This window comes from Coenobita brevimanus, chromosome 72 (genome assembly GCF_032717465.1).
Source record: "Coenobita brevimanus isolate Jiangsu-jjx chromosome 72, ASM3271746v2, whole genome shotgun sequence".
NCBI lineage: Eukaryota > Metazoa > Arthropoda > Malacostraca > Decapoda > Coenobitidae > Coenobita > Coenobita brevimanus.
Genome location: NC_137025.1, coordinates 4471281 through 4491782, shown reverse-complemented (window position 1 = coordinate 4491782; position 20502 = coordinate 4471281). Strand labels below are relative to the sequence as shown.

The window sequence follows — 20502 nt, the reverse complement described above, 5'->3', positions numbered from 1 at the left end:
AATACATCTTGTTATATTCTCGCAATCTCCAGATTATTTTTCTCAGCATGCAAGAGACTTTAGGAAATGGAAGGTTGGAGATAGCCTTCATTAACCTTCTCTGTTAGGTTACCTTTCTAAGCAGAATTAAATTGATCAGTAACCTAAAAAAAAAAAAAAAAAAAAAAAAAAAAAATGAATTGAGAAGGTTAAAACTGAGAAAGTGTAAGTGTATGGCTGACCCCCAAACTCTGAGGATCATTTACAGAACAGTTGTGAGCACTGTCTTAGATAATATTAGCCTGCATGCCACCTTAAAGAGCACATTCAGCATCAGGTTTATTAATACAACCATTAGATGGTGGTTGGTATAAATCTTTCAGTTCTCGGAGTGTGACTGCCTGGATAAGGGTGAGACTGCGGTGCTGCGGTTGTGTGGGATGAAATGTAACAACTTTGTATGGTGAGTTATGAGGGCAGATTATCTGGGGCTATGGAGGCTTCCTAGCATGTCTTTTGTGGTTATTGATATTGGATTATGGTCTCGTAAGCTTAGGAGACTTTCTGGTACTCATACTCAGTTATTTAATTTGCACAATACATTAGACCCAAATATACAATGGTATGTTATTCATGTCTTTATTATTGATGTATACTGCTTACATAACATAAAGAATATTAATGTGTTGTTTTCAAAAATGAACTGGTAAGGAAGAGGTGCTAAAAGGCCTCCTATGCTGATGAGAATACAGTACTGCCCTTGTGGCCAGAGTCTTGTGGGCATCTCTTTCAGCCTAATGTTCTCTTTCATGATATTTATATAATTTTAATATGGACATTATTTGCATTCAAGACGGAGTGAAGATGCTCTGTTTAGCTGTTAGTCGTACCATAAAATTCTTTCATGTTAATTAAACCTTATTATTATGGACAATATAAGATTGACACACAGAAATATGATGGTAAAAAGGTGATAGGGAGTCTCCTAAACCTTTGTGTGACCCTTCTAATTATTGTAACGTCTCACTTCGTTGTGGCATCTTTTTATTTTGTAAATCTCTTTTTATTGTGACATCTCCCTTCCCAATCTGACTGCACCTTTTCCCTCCACTCCCATTGCACCTCCTCTCACCTCATCTTCTCCCCAGTTTAACCCCACCCAGTCCGTTTCCTTTCACCTCCTGCTGTCTTTCAATATATATATATATATATATATATATATATATATATACAGAAAATGTAATTGTAAACTATTTCCTATCACTTCAATTAAGGAAGCTTTTCTTATGGTGAAGTAATCTGGACTTCAACTGCATGGAAAAAAAATGGTAACATAATGATGATCATGTGTATTGCTGGTTGTAACTGTGAATGTGTTTGTTGGCAGGTACGTAATCATCTTCTCAGTGTTTGTGCTGATTCACTCCACGTCTGAGGTGGGAGGCATGTTGGTCACTCTACGATGTGTCCACCCGAAGGACAAAGCCATGGCACTCGGCCTCATATCAGTTGCTATCGGACTTTTGAGTAAGTGGCACATGCTTGGTATTATAGTTATTTACAGCATCTGTAGCATACCAGCATGAGTAACCCTCTTTTTTTTTTTTTTTTTTTTTTTTTTTTAAATATGGTATGGTATTGAAAACCAGGTCATCAAATGAATAATCAGTTTAATCATACATTGAACAAGTCGTAACATAGATTCATGTAGGTAATATTTAGGGTTCCATGAATCCTGCACCCTGAAAATTATTTTTACGTATACCATACAGTCACATTTTCAGCCGAAATCAAAGCACATTGTGACGAACTGTATATGCAGAACTAAGAACTTCAAGTGCATTTCTGACTTAAAATATAATGAAATAATAGATATTAGAGGTCTCTAGAGTTCCTCTTGGTAGCCGAAACAAAACAGTTACTTAACGGGAAAGTACAGTACATCAGAGCACACCATTGAAATTATACCTGGACTTTGTTAGAATAACTCATGTCAGGATTGAGAGAACTGGAAATAAGTTACCAGTATCTGAGAGGAGCTTGTGGATATGGGTGTAGAGACTGGCAAGTGAAAAAGTTTGAAAGAGTTGAAGTATTGATATGGATGTGCAGAAAAATATTAGGACTACTCTGAGATGGTCTGACTATGTATAGTAAATGGAGAGAGGGGACTGAGTAAACATATGTGAGTGAGGTGGTAAGAGAGAAGGGGAGAGGAGACTGGAGATGAGGACAGGCCAACAGGGCAACTTGGAGATGACTTGTTCAGTCAAGTAATATAAAGGACTGTACAATACTGGAACCTTTCTCTGGGCCCAGGATGAGATAAATATCTTTGAAGCATGAGGTAAATTGCTTTGAGGCACTACCCCTAATATGCCAGTAGTTTTCCTCTTGTAATTCCCCCCCCCCTCCCATTATTTACATCCGTGTAAGTTTGTTACACTACCCTCACCACAGAGAAACAAGAACAAACATCTTCCCAGCACCATACAGAATACCTAGACAACATCCTTCCTGCCCCCAGCACTACATTTCACAAAGCACTGAACCCTAATGCAAATTGTACTTGCTGAGAATTCCTCTCTTAACTCTCCATTTACTCCCACAGGTACTCTTTCGTACAATATCATCACCACCCTGTAAGTCTATTTGTCAGCACATAGCTTTCTTATAACCGATTTTAAAATGTGATTTACTTATACACAATTTTCTTTCCTGAGACATATCCATCAGTCAGTGTCCATTATTGTTGGGCACACCAGTATGACTTGTACACTCGCACCAAAAAGTATCGGTGTAGAATATGTGTTAAATATTATGACACACGGAACAAAGGGAACTGGAAATTGCGGTTCTGTCCTCCCACACGCAGGCATCCCAGACGATTGATAACAGCTATATAAGATATAACTCTTGTGTCCTTCATAATGAGGAGGAAATGGCCATAAATGTCATAATATATACAGGTGTTAACAGGCTGTCAGTGCTGCATGGTCGAATCATTCCAAATGTCATCAGACCCACAGTGCACCGATACTTTCTGGTGCAAGTGTACATAAGTCTCTGAACCTGTACCAACTCTTCCATTCAGATCATCCATTACAAACACTTTATAGCTTCTCATTAGTCTTTCTGTTAGTCTTCCCAGTAGATTCCCAAACCATTTCCTTCATAACCAATTATTGCAGTGTATATGCAATAACTCAAGTCACTCTCATCCTCTCAGGCATGACATGTACACCCATCTTCCAATATCCAGTGCATCGATAGCCGACGATTTGCTAGACCGAATAAAAGAAATTGTGAACCATTCCCACAATGTGGACAGCCATTGCTTTGCTAGTCCGAATACTCCGCCACTCCCGAAGTTTGAAACGCATGCATCCAAACACAGATGTAGTGGTGTGCTTGGCTCTCCCCGTCTTCCCTCCATCTCCTTGCTTCTCCCCTCTTCCCCCTCTCCCACCAGCTGAGCAAAAATGGCCGTCTGCTTCCTCACTGAACGGTCAAAGTTGCCTGTCTGGCCTCAAGCCGTGCGCAAGTAATCCCCTAACCCACAAACTGAGCAAAAATGGCCATGTTATCATCCTACCGTGTGGTCAAAGTCACCTGGCCAAGAAGAAGAGGGAGGGCGGGAAGAGAAGTTATGAGAAACAAAGGGAGTGAAAGAAGAGAGAGGGTTGAAAGGAAAGGAACATGGGGGAGGGAAAGAGGAAAAATGTGAAGGGAAGAGAAGAGAATGAAGAGAGATAGAGAGGCTAGGGAGGAAGGGGATAAAAGAAAATATGAGATGAGGGAGGGAGGGAAAATAAAGTGTAAGAAGCAGAGGGAGTGCAAAAAGAAAAAGGGAAGGAAGAAAAGGAAAATGGGGGAGGGTGAGATGGAGAAAGCGAGGGGAAGAGAAGAAAACAGAGAGAGAGAGAGAGAACAGGGAGGAAAGGAAGGAAAAAAAAAAGATTATGAGAAGAGTGAGGGATGAAGGGAGGGAGGAAGTGTGAGAAGCATAGGGAGGGAAAGAAGAGAGAGGGAGGGAAAGAGGAAGAAAATGAAGGGAGAGAAGAAAACAGTGGGTGAAATAAAGAGAAGGGAGAGAGAACTAGGAGTGAGGGAGAGAAAGAAAGAAAAAAGAAGAAGAGGGAGGGAGAGAGAGAAGATAAAGTGTGAGAAGCAAAGGGAGGAAAGAAAAAGAAAATTGGGGAGGGAGAAAGTGAGGGGGAGAGAAGAAAACAGAGGGAGAACGAGAGAGAGACTAGGGAGGAAGGGAAGGAAAAAAAGTGTGAAAAGAAGGGGAAGGGAGGGAAGATAAAAAGCTGTGAGAAGCAGAGGGGGGAAAAGAAGAGAGAGGGAGGGAAGAAAATTACATTGGGGGAGGGAAAGAGGGTGTGAGAAACATGAGACAGAAAGACAAAGTAGGGAAGGAAGATTGGAGAAGGAGGAAAAGAAGGGGAAGAAAAAGAAGTAGAGTGTGAAGGATGTATGAGAGGGAGGACAGGAAGAAACAGGGAGAGAATGAGATGAAGGAGGGTGTGAAAGATGTAGGAGGAAACAAAAAAAGTGAAAATTCAGACAGACGATGATGTGTGAGAGAGAGAGAGAGAGGGAGAAAGAGAGAGGTGGTGGTGCCATCTCCCTGATTTATCTTCTCTCCTTCTTTTCTCCACTCATTTGCTGTCAGTGCTGCCAGGTGTATCTCCCTTCCTGTCCTCCTGTCCTCCTGTCCTCCTCCACTCCTGCTGGCACGCTGCCTGTGGCTTGCCTGGCCTCACTCTCACTGTGTGTGTTGACCTGAATGCATCTCACCACTGCACCTCCTACCACCTTACCTTCTTGTATTACTTTCCTGCATATGTGATGTTTGATGTCCCATTTTTTGGCACTAGTATTGTTTATGAGGATAATAACATCACATGGTGTTTCCATGTCAGTCCCTGTTGAATGAGTAAGGTATATGAAAGTTTGAATTTGAGCCTGAAATGCATCTCTGGCTTTTCTCCAGTATCTTACAAGGAAAATTGCTTCAATATATGACATACTTGCTGACCAAACACTCCCACTGGTAAGCAACACCTCCAGGTATCGGGTTACAATGAGTTAATACGTGTAATAACTACTCATTCCTCTTTGAAAGTTATCAGTCACCCAGCTCCCTCTTTACCATTTCCATTGTGAGTGCCTTTTTTTCTTTTTCCCCAAACTCGTATGTCACATCATACCTTCCTTAAACACAATTGTAGATTCATCTATCTATCTATCTATTGCCAGACACCTCAATCCCGTTTGGGGTGGCCACAAACAAATCGCCTCCAAGTCGCCCTGTCCCCCGCCATTTCACTGCCCTGCTCCCAACTCACACCCCCCTCTCTCATATACCTCTCCATCCCATCCCTCCATCTCATCCTTGGCCTCCCCCTCCCTCTTCCCCCCTCCACCTCACTCACATACACTCTCTTCGTCAGTCTTTCACCCTCCATCCTCTCCACATGGCCAAACCACCTCAGTGTGTTCCTCATAACGCTTCCTATCACATCCACATCCACACCACAACGCTCCTTTATATCCTCATTCGTCAGCCTGTCTCTCCACGTGACTCCACAGGCTCCTCTTAAATAACTCATTTCCACTGCTCTCATACCCTCCTTATTCACACCACTGACATTCCACACAGCCACATAAATGTGTCTTATTTTTACTGGGTCCTGGGCAGGCACAGGATCCAGATCCATGGTCATCTGAACTGAGTTAGGTAGAATTTAGGAAGATAAGCAAAACTCTGACCCTCATCATTTTTCACCTTTAGCTTCATTGACACAAGGAATATTTTTTTCCCATCAACTTCAAGATTAAAAATGCTGTGCTGTACGTAGAACAGAAATTTAAAGAAATTTGTATGAAGTAGGCGAACTGTACGGTATGTATCTTGGAACATACTGGTATTTCAATCCCATGTAGTATCTCTCAGGTTTGTGGTAGGCACCAACTGACAACTGCTAATGATGATGACAACATTCATCCTGGTGTCTGGAATTTGACTGTGAGTACAAGAGAAGTTGAAAGCTTCAGCTGTGTGACCAGAGCGTTTTGTCCAATCTCGCTACATATCACGACCACAGCATTCTCCCCTTATGCATTAACTACTTCAGTCCGTTGATGTATTTTATAATTTTTTTTCTTGTTACTTCCAGACAGTTTCATTGAGTGTAGGATAGAACTCCCATACTGGAGGGATTATAAACTTATGTATTTATACTCTCCAGTTCTAAAAGTCTCTCCAGAGCTGCATGTCAGGAGATAGAAAGAACAATTGAAAAATATGTCATCAGATTGAAGCAGTTAATTATTATCAGTGCATTCACTTGCATTCAGCTTCATTAAATACAGAGTGAGACTAAATGGTCAAGAAAATGAGAATGTGAGTGCTTTCAGGTATTTAGGTAGTGATGAGTAGAAGTGAAAGTTAAGAGGGTGAAGGGCAAGAAAAGGTTACCTCAGGGAAGAAAGGTTGCAGATTCACTACAGTATTCACAAGGAACAATTGAGAATGTGAGTGCTTTCAGATATTTGGGTAGTGTGATGAGTAGAGGTGAATATTTAGAAGATGAAATGCAAGACAAGGGTACAGCAGGGAAGAAAGGTTGCAGATTTGCTACAGTATTCACAAGGAATAAGGAAATGAGCCTGGAAGTAAATGACAGTACGGGTATGACACCAATTTCCCATCATCGGATTGTCTGGCACCTCTTTTAATTTGGACAGACTGGGACACTTGAAATTCCTATTTCCGCCAGACTAGTTTACCAGGTGGCCACAGATGGTGTTGGGTGTAGGGCATGCACTGCATTTCTTGGTGGTGATCCTTGTATTTTGTCTGATTCATAGCGTATTTTATTTACATTTTACACTAGCTCTGGTTTTAAGAAAGAGGCAAGTGTCAGTGGTGGTTTCAAACATAAACACCACTCTGTTCTAATACAGCCGAACCTTGATCATGGTTAATTGGTCTGCCAAACTACTGCAGTGACGAGGCCCCTCAATAACCAAATAAAGCAATAAATGGGAGTAAATGTTAATTGATTCAGGGTCCACAATTTACACTCACTTTTTTGCCTACTACCCAAATGATAACCCCTACAAAGACTGGAGGAACTGGATCAATGTTTACACCAATTCAGCTACTCTTGATTGTGAACCAGACGAGCTTTCTCTCATACACTCATTTCTTCTTGCTAACTTTGTGAGCCAGCATTGTTTTCAGTGTATTTTTTTCAGTAAATATGAAATTCTTACAATTAACCATCCCTAACTGTCATTTTCAGTTCTTGTGAATGTGACACTTTTCATAACATTTTTCATTCTTTCAGTTAAGTTACTCTTAAATACTATATCACCACTTCATTTAATTCTGAATTGCGGCCACAGTCAAATCAAAAGCTTATTTCTACCACAGGTATCTGCTGAGACATTTTATAAGTGAGTGTGGATTGCATAAAGCATATTATGTTTTGGAGTTATTTTGATATGGAAGTCAGTCACTGTAAGGCACACAGTTACCATATTAACCAATACATAGCTACCCAGTGACCTACTGCACTGACCGCCCATATCCATACGTATATTTTCATGCACCCGTCTGGTCAGACAGGTGTATTAAACAGCTGTTTGAGGGGATTTTGTGCAGTAAGACATTTTTATTATGAAAAAAAAATAAAGGAGGATAAACTAGAACTGTTAAAAAAAAAACTGTGGTGTTCCCCTGTGGAAGTTGAGTGACATATGGTAGTTATTTCTCAACTGTCAATGATATAAGAAAACAGAGGGGAAAAAAACATAAAAACTCTTTGTAGACAGTGATTCAAAGAAGCATTAGAAAAGCTATGAAAGATGACAAGAGTACTGAGCTGATCGAGTGATGATGGAATGATTTCAACAGTATAGGAGTGATGGAGTGGACTTGCAGGCAGCATGATAAAAAACCAGGCTCAGATGTTCCATCGAGAACTTAATTTAGAACATGAGTGTCATTTCAATGATGGATAGTGGATCAGAGGTGTATTGCTGAATTATATGTGACCCCTGTTGTCACTGTTTAATTATTATATGTGTTATACCATATATGCCAGCATATAAGCTGACCTCTAAAATTCTGAGGTGTAATTCAGGTTTAGGCCTATATTCACCGGATAAGTCGACCCCCACAATGACGCAGCACCACTTCCATCTGACTGTGTTAACCAGCAGACAACTGACATCATTAGTACCAAAACAGCAAAAGTTTACAAGCACCAGACACACTACTAATAAAGTCCAGTATAAGGTTAAGGTGCTAGAATTGCCATACCAGTAATTTCCACAACTCAGTCTTTCTTTCTATATTATCTTTGTTGGCAGAATATAAAATTTTCAGTATTTGGTTAGAATTTTCATTACATGACTGTTACAAATGTGGTGTGCAACAGATCACTATAGGAAAACTGTTCAAAACGCATATCATCTCTATCCATGGAAATCCCACGGTAATAGCGGGTCACATTCTCCGTCTTGATTAGCCATTACCCAGTTGTTGTTTGTTTATGTTTGTGGGAGGGTGCACAGCATAGGATAATCTTCACATTTTAGGTTTAAACACCATTAATTACCGGTAACCACGACATGTTTTTATTAAAACTTTGTCACAGCTACAAAAAATAACCAGGTAAGAAGTAGTACGTTGGGTCTGGTTAGTACTTGGATGGGTGACCGCCGGGGAACACCAGATGCTGTTGGCATCCCTACGTCAAGTGGGGTTGGTGGAGGATTAGTGCCCCTCCCTGTAAAAACAGTTAGCTCTGGGCCCTTGGCCACCCTGTCTGGGATACATGGCGTCTGGCAATGAATGAATGAATGAAGAAGTAGTACTGTGTATATAACTTGGATCTGTCATAAAAGTTGTGGTATAAGACTAACATGATAGAATTAGTAGGCTACCATATGGCTGTAGGCCTACTGCTAGTGTCACTTCCCTTCTTCGGTATGTGCCTTGGCCTTATTTTTGTCACTGCCATGTATCGACAACTTTATGCTCAGCCTATTAGTCGACCCCTAGTTTTTGAGAGAGTTTTTTATGCTTAAAATGTCAATTTATACCCCAACGTGTACGGTATGTGACCTCCGTTAGTTCGGCAAAGCGTTTCATCTGGCGTGGCTCTGGAACCAAGGGTGCCAGAAAATCAGTGTTTTACGTGTATTATGATTTCCACTCTAATGTATGGAAGAGCAATTTAGACTTTGTTGGAAAGAAACAAATCAAGAGTGGGAGGAGTGGAAATTAGTTGTTTAACCTGTGGATTGTGGAATTACCTTTTATTTTTTCCCACCCCATGGTGCACAAAAAATGAAGAAATAAAATTTTTTTTTTTTAGTTTTTGTTTATTATAAACTTAAAGACAGAACATCCAGTGCATCATTTGGTGAAAAAATAAATAAATAAATAATCTCTCTCTGTCTTTGCGTAGGGCATGCGTAAGTTTACATACAGGAGTAGTGAAAACATAAAAGACAAAAACAAAATTTGTTTTTGTTTATTATAAACAAAAAAAACGATAAACATCCAGGACATCATCCGGTGAAAAGAAAAAAAATCTCCCTCTCTCGGTCTTTGCGTAGTGCCATGCATAAGTTTGCATAGAGGTGGAGTAGTTAGCGGTGATGCACAGCTAGCACAGTCTGAGCTGTGGCTTGCAGTGAGATGCTACCCAGCCAGCACAGTCTGAGCTGTGGCTTGCAGTGAGATGCTACCCAGCCTGAGCTGTGGCTCGCAATCCACAGGTTAAGAGGAGCATGTTGAATTGGATGGAGAGGGAGACGGGCAGATGAGGAAGTGTAGAAATATTTTAGTGATGATGTGGATGTGCTGGGAAACATTAGAGATAGCTGGAGAAGGTAGTAGGGAATGCAGAATGGGAGACTGACCAGGAGTGTGTATGTGAGTGAGGTGGAAAGGGGAAGGAGCAGCCTATTGGTGGAGGACCTGGAGGTAACTCACTTGTGGCCACCCTTTCCAGAATTGAGTTTCTGGGAATAGTTAGGTAGTGATGAAATAGATTCATATCTAAGCTGATCATTCACATTTCCGGCCATGATAAAGGTAGTCACAGACATTCTTCATGAACTCCTTCAGAATGATGATGCCCAGTAAATTATATTGTATGTACCACATTGCAATTTTACTCAGCTTATGGAGGACTCCTCTTACTCTAAGGGGTTTATGAAGACATTCCTGACCTGATTTCTACAAAGTCCCTAAAACCCTGATAAAGGTCATCTGGTTGCAGCATTTTTAAAATATAGTAAGATATTATCATAGTGAAGGAGTTAACTTCTCCCTATAATGGTTAGGGGTTTGAAGTACTGTATTACCCACATCAGCAGCCACTTTCTTGATAGCTTTCAAACAGGCTCTCCATTTCATATATCCATATCCTAACCCATCCTTTTAACTACGTGGAAATAGAATGATGATGATGACAACAACTTTTAAAACTACATAGCTATAAGCAGGTTCTTTAGTGTATAGGCTTCTTATTACTCAGTAGTCTTATGTACAGTACTCATCAGTGATCAGTGTTTTTTTTATCCCACCACAACTGCTTTTCCCTCCAGGTAATGTGCCATGTCCTATTATCTATGGTGCGGTGGTGGACTCAGCCTGTATACAGTGGAAGAAAACCTGCAGGAAGGCTGGTGCATGTCAGCTCTATGACTCAGATGCCTTCAGGATGTTCTTCCATGGTTAGTCAACACTGACCTGATTCTTTATACCAGCATATATATATATATATATATATATATATATATGTGTATGTACAAGACATAGATATAGATGTAGATATATATACAGTAGGTACCCACAATATGCGAGTTCAGAGTACGCGATCCTCATTGTACGTGAGGACCTTTTTTTTTTTTTTTTTTTTTGTGTGTGTGTGTGTGTGTGTGTGTGTGTGTGTGTTTTTATTAGTACACAAATTGACCTCATTGTAAGTGATACAGGCAGCGAAGAGTGGCCCAAATCCGGGGTTACCCCGAGTATGCGACATTGCCACCCTGAGAAGCAAAAAACAGTTGCCTACGCTCCGCCCACCTTGTGACAGCGATGATGCGCACTCGTCACATGATGCCTTAATGCACCGCTTGGAGGGTGGTGAGAGAGGCCCAGCAGAGGAAATACGCACGCACAGAGGGTACGCTTGTTGTTCCAGCAACATTCTTGTCTACTCTGAGGATATTGTTTTGTGAGCCAAGATGTCTGCCCCGTTCTCGAGAAGGAAGAAGTGCATCACCCATGCTAAGAAGATGGAAGTCATTCGGAAGAGAGTGGGAAGGGTAACACCGCTATTGGGAAGGAACTCAGCTTGGTGGAGTCGACGGTGCTAACAATATGGGAGAACAGGGAGGCCATAAAGAAGACTATTAAGACGTATGGGACGGCGGCACTGGATGGGAGAAACAAGGCTAACCAGCTGGGCAATAATTCTCATGGAGCGGTACCTGGCAACATATATCCTGAGGAAGGAAAAGGAAAGAGTTCCACTGAATGGGTGCTACATCAGGGACCAGGCCAAGAATTTCTACAAAGCTGCATCTGTGAAGCTGGGTGTCAAGAAACTCTTCAAAGCTTCTGTGGGATGGTTATGCCAGTTCCTGAAGAGGAAGGAGCTACGTCACATTCACCTGACCGGCGAGTGTGCTTCTACAGATGAAATGGCAGCTAGGGACTATCCTGCCATCCTGAAGGGGATAATCGACGAGGGTGGCTACAGCAGGCACCAAATTTACAACATAGATGAAACGGCCCTGTACCGTACTACAAGTCTATGCCAAAGTCTACCTATGTCAGTAAGCAGCAGCACCAGGTCCGGGGGAGAAAAATGGACAAGAGCAGGATAATGGTCATGTTCGCCGTGAACTTATCAGGCTCACATAAGATGCAGCCTGTTGTGGTTCATACCACAGCACACCCCAGATGTTACAAGAATCTCCGCTGCATGGATGATAGCGGGGTGTACTGGTACAGGAACTCAAATGGCTGGATGACGAGCAGCATCATTTCCGAGTGGCTGTTGCTGCACTTCATCCCTGGTGCCAAGGCTAAATCCCAGGAACTTGGCATCCCCTTCAAGATGCTCCTCGTCCTTAACAATGCCTCAAGTCATCCAACCTGGCTAGCAGACCTCAGCAGGGAGGGCAAGATTGTTTTTTTGCCACCCAGAATGACCTCTCTCATCCAACCGCTAGACCAGGAGTTATTGCAACAGTAAAGCAGCTATGCCACCAACACCTCTATGATCATCTCCGCAGCAAGACCGACAACTGTGAGAAACTGCCGGCAGTTCTTGACTTGGACACAGCTGGAAGTGATGTCATGGACTCCGAGGATGGTATGGACTTGCCAGCCTCTTCACCTGCTTCACCTGCTCCACGCACAGCACCCGCACCACTAGTTTCAACACCAGATAAGACTGTTATGGCTTTTTGGCGGTCTTTCAACCTGAATTATGCCATCACATTCATGTTGTCCTCTTGGGCAGATATAACCGCTACAACAAGTAACCATGCTTGGCTCCTTCTTGTACCGCACCTGTATGAAATTGCACCGGGAAGCAGCTGTCAGTCCCTGGCCGCTGCCAAGGCAGCTACTCTCACAACTGCACAAGCTGTGCCCGGGTTTCAGGCCGTCACGCTGGAGGAGAGCAGGGGTTTACATTCGGGAGTAGTGGAGCAGGAACCCCAGGAAGTCGTGCAGCGAGTGGACAAGGCCAACGCAGAGCAGGAGATCGCAGCGGAAAAGCTAGCAACACCAGTGATGGAGAGTGAAGATTTGTCCATGATGGAGATCAGCCAGGTACTGTGTTCCCTTGATAAATTCAAAGAAGAATGCAAGGACATCGAACGCTCTCAGTTGCGAGTGGAGGAGGTGATGTCTTCACTGGACAGAACCTTCCGCAACTACACAGACAAGCACAACCAGGAAGTAAACAGACGGAAGCAAACCCTCATCACCCATTACGTTTGGCTTGACGAAAGTGAGGAATCACTCCCTTCGACATCAGAAGAGCCATATCCTGAGGAGGATCAAAAGGATGATGCAATGTCTGAGGTGTCAGAAAGAAACTTTGAAGGGTTTATGAACGAAGTGAGTGCATTACGTAGTGAAAGTGTCAAAAGTGCTGGTGACGAGAGTGGTGAGGAAGGTGGTGCGTCGGGTGGTGTGGTGGGTGATGCAGGAGAGGCACACTAGGTGCCTCAACCTGCCTCAAATCCCCTTCTTACCTCCATCAAGCCTGTTGTCCTCTTGGGTTAAGGTGAGCAGCCATTGTCTTCTTGGTATAGTTAAGCCATATCCTTGTTGATTTAGTAAAGCCATAATCTTTTTGGTTGATTTTGTCTTAGGTAATATGTCTTAGTTTCCCTGTACAGTACAATATTTAGATCTGAAAGGAGTCTCAAGTTTTGCCCATGAAGGGGGGTGCCACCCATATTTAATTTTTCCCATTAGTTTATTTATTCTAAGTACACGAATTCCTAGTACGTGCCATCCTATGCTGCCCATATATTCGCGTACTGTGGGTACCTACTGTACTGGATTAGTAGAAAGCTAATTCATTTTGTTGTTGTTGTTATTGTCCCAGGCCTATCAAAATGTACACTCAATGGACTGCAATCTGAAGTTCTTTCTATCCTGCAGTCCACCATCCTCCCTTTGGGAGTTAGGGAGGGAAATGAGGACATGTGTATTGCTGGGTGGTGGAGAAACTCAGTTACTTTGTCACTGTGTAAAGGCACCCCACTCTAGCACCAAACAGCCTCATGGGAAGGACTGGTTCAGTCAGCAGTTTGTTCTTTATAACTTTAATTTGTTGACCAATGCTGGAAATTTTATTTTGGTTAGCACCAGACTATTTTGTTTAGCTAAGAGAAAATCGAACAAGTGAAATGTAAAGGTAATGAGAAAGGAGAGATAGACTTGAGGACATAGCTAGGTGGGTGGCAGAAGGGGAAGGGGCACCAGAATTCAAGCTAAAAGATATTATTTCCCCCATATAACTTCTTGCCATCCTTTATTTCCTTCTCCCCAAGCCTTCCATTCCCTCTCTTCTTTCTCTCTTCTTTTTTTCCCTTTTCCCCAAGCCCTATATCACTTCAGTTTTCACCTTTTCTTCCTTCTTTCACAGGCCTTCCATTGCTTTTCTTCTTCAGCTATTTCTCAGTTTCCTTCCAGAGACCTCCATCACCCCTCTCCCTTAGTTCTTCATTTTCCCAAAGCACTCCATCTCCTCCATCATGGCTTTTCCTTTCCTAATAGCCTTCTACCACTTGTCTCCACTTCTCCACTCCTCCCCACTTTTCCAGAGTTCTCCTTCAACTCCTCCCTGCCAGGCCTGGTTGTGGTTTGGTGCTCTCCAGTATGTAGGCATAATCAGCAGTTTTTATCTGACTAAAATTCTGTATTTTGGGAATTATTCATTCAATCTTTATATTTTTGGAACCAGTAGAAGCAGTGGCATTCAGTTTCAGGATACAATTGAGTTGCAACTACTACATCAGTTGGCTAGGGCAAATTGATTTAAGGTAAATTTTTGGTGCTGCAGTAGTGAAACAACTCAGTCTGACCATTGCTACTGACTTGCACTTTTATGTCCCATAACGTGTCTTGCAGTGCTATTATATTTGGTATATGTAGAAAGCACTACCCTTCTGCTTCAAGAATCTGTTGAATTAGGCCTGCTGCATCGTTTGTGGGAGGAGCTATTGTGATCTGATGTTTTGGCAGTGGAACCAAATCATAACCACCACCTGCTTGCTTATTTACTATCTCTACTCCATTCATTTCTTGTCCACACACCCTGGGAAGGGGTGAGTGATACAATTTCTTTTTCCTAGCATTAGGAATGGCTATTTTTGGCTGTTAATTTCTTCTGCAAATATGCATTAATTGATATTTTGGCACACCTTGATCAGTGATATCCAGCATTAGGTATCAGGGATGTCAGTGTTATTATTTGATGACACCTGGCAGGGAGAGGCTGCTTTTATTTGTCAAACATGAGAGTTGGATTTATTTTAAGATTCTGAAAACCTTTTTTTCATCTTTACCATTGTCACAATAATAATATGATTATCTCCCTCTCTAAGAAAATCCTTGCAAAGAGGATTAGTATGTGCCCACAGTGCCATCTGGGCTTGCTACAAATGTGAGTAGACTGATGATGAATAAAGTTCGTTTGCAAATTTTTTCAGTTCGTAGACATTTTTGTTTCTTAGTGTACACAAGCTATCTCCAGACCATTTTATTCAGTTTGGGGGACTTTCTGTATCATGGTGATTAAATACAGCCTCCATTTGCCTCCTTCTATGCTAGAGAGGGACACCTTGCTGTAATGGCACTGATGCAGATGGGGGACCTGCCTAGATGCACAAGCCTCCATCAACTCTCTCCTCCACCTCCCAGAAGGAGAATGGTGAACTGCAGCAATAGTTCCTCGTGGTCTGCTGGGTTCACATCGAAATGAGTCTGGGGTTGCAACTACTGTACAACTGTGCTACTATTCACTCCACTGTAATAGCTGAAATGAAACTTAACAAATTAATCACTAGTCTGGCCGGGATTCCAACTCAGGCAGTGGTGCACCACTGAGCCAAACAGAAGATCCCCACTTTGCTTGCAGGCATTTATAGATCCCATTACGTCCCTCACTTCTCCCCTAAGTGATTAATTTGGCGAGTTTTGAACACACGTCAGCATAGCATTGGAGACCATCACTGGGGACGCTGCGGACCACACCAAACAACTGATCCCCGAGATGTAAGGACAAGGATGCTGTCAGCTAATCAAGACAACCATGCCTCACCCTCACATCCTATCGCTGCCACCAAAATGTACCAGCCGAAAACAACCACTATCAGAATAATTAACCAGTACATTTAAATTTATGGAGAGGCAATGGCTCAATCAGTAGAGAGGTGGCCTTCAGTCCTAACGGACCCGGGTTAAATCCCGCTGGGGCGGGGAACAGTTTAAGGATTTGAATTTAATAAATATCAGACTTTACTGATCTACCAGAAGACCCGCTGACATGTCGTAAAAATACCCCTGCTAATACCAATACACCAGGCCTGTATGAGACAGCCCTAGCATGTATTCAGTATGGACGGTGGGTGTTAGCACCGAAGTGGTGACATGTAGAGGGGTGCAGTACATCGGAGGACTACTGGGCCTTGAAAGCAGGCTGTGAAGCCTATTCCCAGAGTCGGTCACATTAAAAAAAAAAAAAAAATGAAATTTTGAGGACTGCCATTAATAGTACCTGTACATCTCAAAAAGGAATAATAATTGGACCTAATATAAAGAGGTGTCCACACTATAACTTGAAGAAGGGTACAAGATAAACGTGGTAGTGTTGACCCTTCAGGTTAGGAGCTCTCCAAATTCTTGGCTTCTGAGGATTTCAGTTGTATTTTCTGGGAAGGAGAGTATGGTCATGCGGGATGTCAGCGAAACATCTTGCTGTAAATGGTGGCCCATTATTCATATACTACCTCTCCATTCATGTTAGATGACACCAGGGAAAGTGGATTTGTTCCAGGTTTGGGCAAGACTTGAAACATACACTGTACTTGAAATTCAGACAATGGCCATGCTGGACCCAGTCTCAGAAGCAAAATACTATGTCAGGACTTGTTTGAAGTCCACTCCCAGACTTTACATTTTAGACTTGCACCCCTGAAAGTGTTAAAACTTTCAGGTAGTGTCAAGCAAATTAATATGATGAAAATAATATACTTAAATGTGAAAAGTAAAAATTTATATAGGAGTATTTTCAGGAATTAGGTAATGCGTCTGTCCTTTCACCACTCTAATCTTTAACTGTTGGAATGATACTGCAGAAGATAAGAATTCATCACCATATTTCATAATTACAAATCAGTTTTTAGTACCAGAGTGGTATATGTGACTGCCTAGTCTTATCCCAGGGCAGCAAGCTGCTGATGCAGTTCTGCGTCTCCTCACACAGCGGCTCAGTACTTCTTCTCATATCTCGCAATTTTCTTGGAAGATTTCTTTTTCAGAACATTACCAGCATAAGTTTAATACTGTCAAAAATACCTTTTAGGGGGTTAGAAGTTGATGTGCCAACTCACAATGGGGCTAGGAGAAGAAAAAGCTCCAGGCTGGAGGACACGACCTTGCCCTGGAGAAAGTAAAACAGAGAGAGAGAGTGTTTCTCCCTTCACAGAGTGCTCAGCCTCCCCTTAGGGACCCTTATGATAAAACTTTTAAACTATGTTTAACATTTTGTTTTAGTAATGTGGATAAGTATCACAAAATATGTGGGAGCTCATTGGTAATACAGTGTATTAGTCTCAAGTGTCATATTTCAACTGAAAAAAATAAATACTGAATCATTGTAAAGAATACATAACATCATGGTAAAAATGTATAAAAACACAGACTATTATGGTGTAAAGAGTAAATGGCATGTATTTTCAACCTGTACACCACCAATACATGAGGTCTTCCCACACCTGAATAAAATTATCTTAGGGCAGCCTGAGTTTAGTGAACTATATGGTCATCAGATTGAAGAGGTCAAAAATCAGAACCTTCCTCACTTAGAAAGATTTCTATGAGAATAAGACATTTGTATAGGGTTATACATTTCTGTGTTGGCATTCACCCACCATTATCTGTATACCAGTATGAAGATAATAACTAATTGAGTACAAAGGTATTGTACATTAAATAGGGTTGGTAATAAAAGACATGTGTATGCAGGTATTGTACATTACATAGGGTTGGTAAAAAAGACACATTCACCCACCATTATCTGTATACCAGTATGAAGATAATAACTAATTGAGTACAAAGGTATTGTACAGTAAATAGGGTTGGTAAAAAAAGACATGTGTATGCAGGTATTGTACATTACATAGGGTTGGTAAAAAAGACATGTGTATGCTTACCAGTTTCAGTTGACCACTAAAAGTTTTTTTTTATTCTCAGGTACAACAGGAGCAGTGATGTTGGTGGCATTCTTTGTTGATGTATGTGTCTGGTACATGGCAAAGAATGTGTCATTTACTGAGGAGGAAGACTCTTGTGGTTCTACTACACAGAGGCCCCTCAGCACCAGAGAACTGTGTCAGGTACCACCTCCTCCTCCTTCCCCATCACCCTCCCCATCATGCTCCTCCCCAGCTTCCATGCTTATGTCAGCCGAGTTACGACCCACAACGTCCTCCACTACCATAGTAACCCCCCAAGAAGCTACTCCAATGCTCCCAGCTAATCAAGGGGAGACTTCCTGTGTGCCCTCAGTGACAAGAGACCTAAGCATGCGAGAAACACCCCAAGAGGCAACTCCAATGCTCCCGCCTAGCCCCGGGGAAACATCAAGTGCGAGAGAGACGCAAACCCGAGTGTGAGGAAGGGCAGTTTCTAGTGTGCATTCTTTAACGGAGTAATAATGTTCCTTGGAATTTTAGTAGAACAAATACGTACCTAGGGGTGTGGCAAGTGTTTATATAGCAGTGAGATCCTCGTATATTTATCAGAGACTTTTATATTTTTCTGCGTGATCCATGTATATTTTGCAGAGAAATTTGTGTGTAGTGAATCACTGTGAGAGGCTTGGAACAAGTGAGTGTTTTTAACTTAATTTCTGCAGCTTTGAAAAAAGAAAGTGCAAATGGAGTCTCTTTGGTGTAATTCTGTAATGGGTTGTACAGTAATTAAAAATATTGCATATATATTTAAATATATACATAGATAATTACTATGTCTATGAAGACCAAGGTACAGGAGTTATCTATAATGCTGGAACAAGTGAGTGACGTATTCCTTCCGAGGTTGGACAGAAAGCTTATGAAACCTCCCATTCCACGCCAACACTCTGCCACAGTGTCCCTGCTCATAGTTACTTTTGGGATCCCTGTAAGTATATACAGTATATATTAAACAGCCTTTGACTTTTTTTTTTTTTTTTTTTTTTTGGCTGCTGCTATATTCCCAGCCTACTAATTACATCAACTTTTGACTGTGTTGGCAACAAACTAGTCTTAATAAGCTTAATGTGAGTTGCCAGTATAGCATTCACATTTGGAGTCTGGTGTCTGATATGGTCTTGAGTATATGCTATTGAGCTGGTGTTGATTGTCTAATGGTGCTTGACACAGATTATTCAACATTTTGAAACACATCACTTGGCTGAAATTATCTAGTGTTTTTGCCCTCTTATATTGGAACATCATATCAATCAAGGGAACATAATCATTGTAACAGAAAGTTTTTGAATTGTGCGTAAATTAGCAGTCTTACCAACTGAATTACTGTAGCCTATTCAGTACTGTTGCAGTATTTACTGACTGAATTAACATTTAAAAATTTTTTGTACTGTTTTCAAACATTTCTGTGGAGAACTCTTTATCTTAACTGCATAAGCTCCTGTTTAAGCTCTGTTTATTTAACATTTATAAAAAATCTGATATCTGTAAGGTAAGCGCTGCATTGCAAGCACCAAGTACATTGTGGGTGAATGTATGAATCTTGCACTCAAGTAATTCGGTAGTTGGAGGAGTGGATGAATCTCCAGTCACTTGTTTTTACGACTAATATTTTATGTACTTACCATTATCATCAGTGCTTTCATAGATATGAGGGAATGTAATGATCTTTCTTTTCCTTTCTTTTTTCCATAATTTTGCCCAGCTGTTGTGGGTGGTGCGCTGCTTTGTTCGTAATACCTGTTTATCTCCTTTGGTGCATTTTATATAGCAGATATTGTATTATTTTTATATAATGTTTTTGATGATTTTTAAATACAGCACACACACACACACACACACACACACACACACACACACACACACACACACACACACACACACACACACACACACACACACACACACACACACACACACCACTCGCCAGCTCAGTGGTAGCGCTCTCGCTTAGCATCTGCTAAGACGGGGGTTTGCGCCTTGCTCAGGATGCGAAAAAGTTTCGCTGACAAAGCAGGTGGTCAGCGTCCTTGAGCAAGAGGATGGGTGTGTGCATGTGTGAAGGTCAAGGATTTGCCCGTAGATTGGACTATATGAGCTCTCAGCTTTCTTCCGGGAGGGTAAAATGCTGATGATCACAACCATGCATGATCCTGACCGACTCGGTGAATTACACACACACGGTACCTATATAAAATAGGGTGATGATAATGATGATGATTATTTCAGTGTAACCTAATGTAGCCAAGAGACTGTCACACACAATATTGTTAGTGATGGCTAGTGTACAGGAAAACATCCATAATGTAACTGGATGCACATCACTGTATTGCCTTAGAATGCCTGGATTAACCACTTCAATATGAAAAGCTTTTCCTAAACAACGTAAAATTGTCTGGCAGCAGTAGAAGGTTGAAAAAATTTCATTGTACTGAATGGGAGTTAATGGAGACTGTTTCTAACCTTTTCAGTATGAGAACTCTT

The 20502-nt window shown here is 41.6% G+C and overlaps 1 protein-coding gene across 1 annotated transcript in view; it reads left to right on the top strand.

Moving 5' to 3' along the window:
• LOC145407242 (solute carrier organic anion transporter family member 74D-like) overlaps positions 1-19238 on the top strand; it is a 35709-nt gene extending 16471 nt beyond the window's left edge. Inside the window, exons 9-12 of the mRNA XM_080278276.1 lie at positions 363-442; positions 1367-1506; positions 10618-10746; positions 18020-19238. Coding sequence (XP_080134402.1) covers positions 363-442; positions 1367-1506; positions 10618-10746; positions 18020-18441 — 771 coding nt within the window. The 3' untranslated portion in view covers positions 18442-19238. The remainder of the gene's footprint in view (positions 1-362; positions 443-1366; positions 1507-10617; positions 10747-18019) is intronic.
• Positions 19239-20502: the final 1264 nt, after the last annotated feature.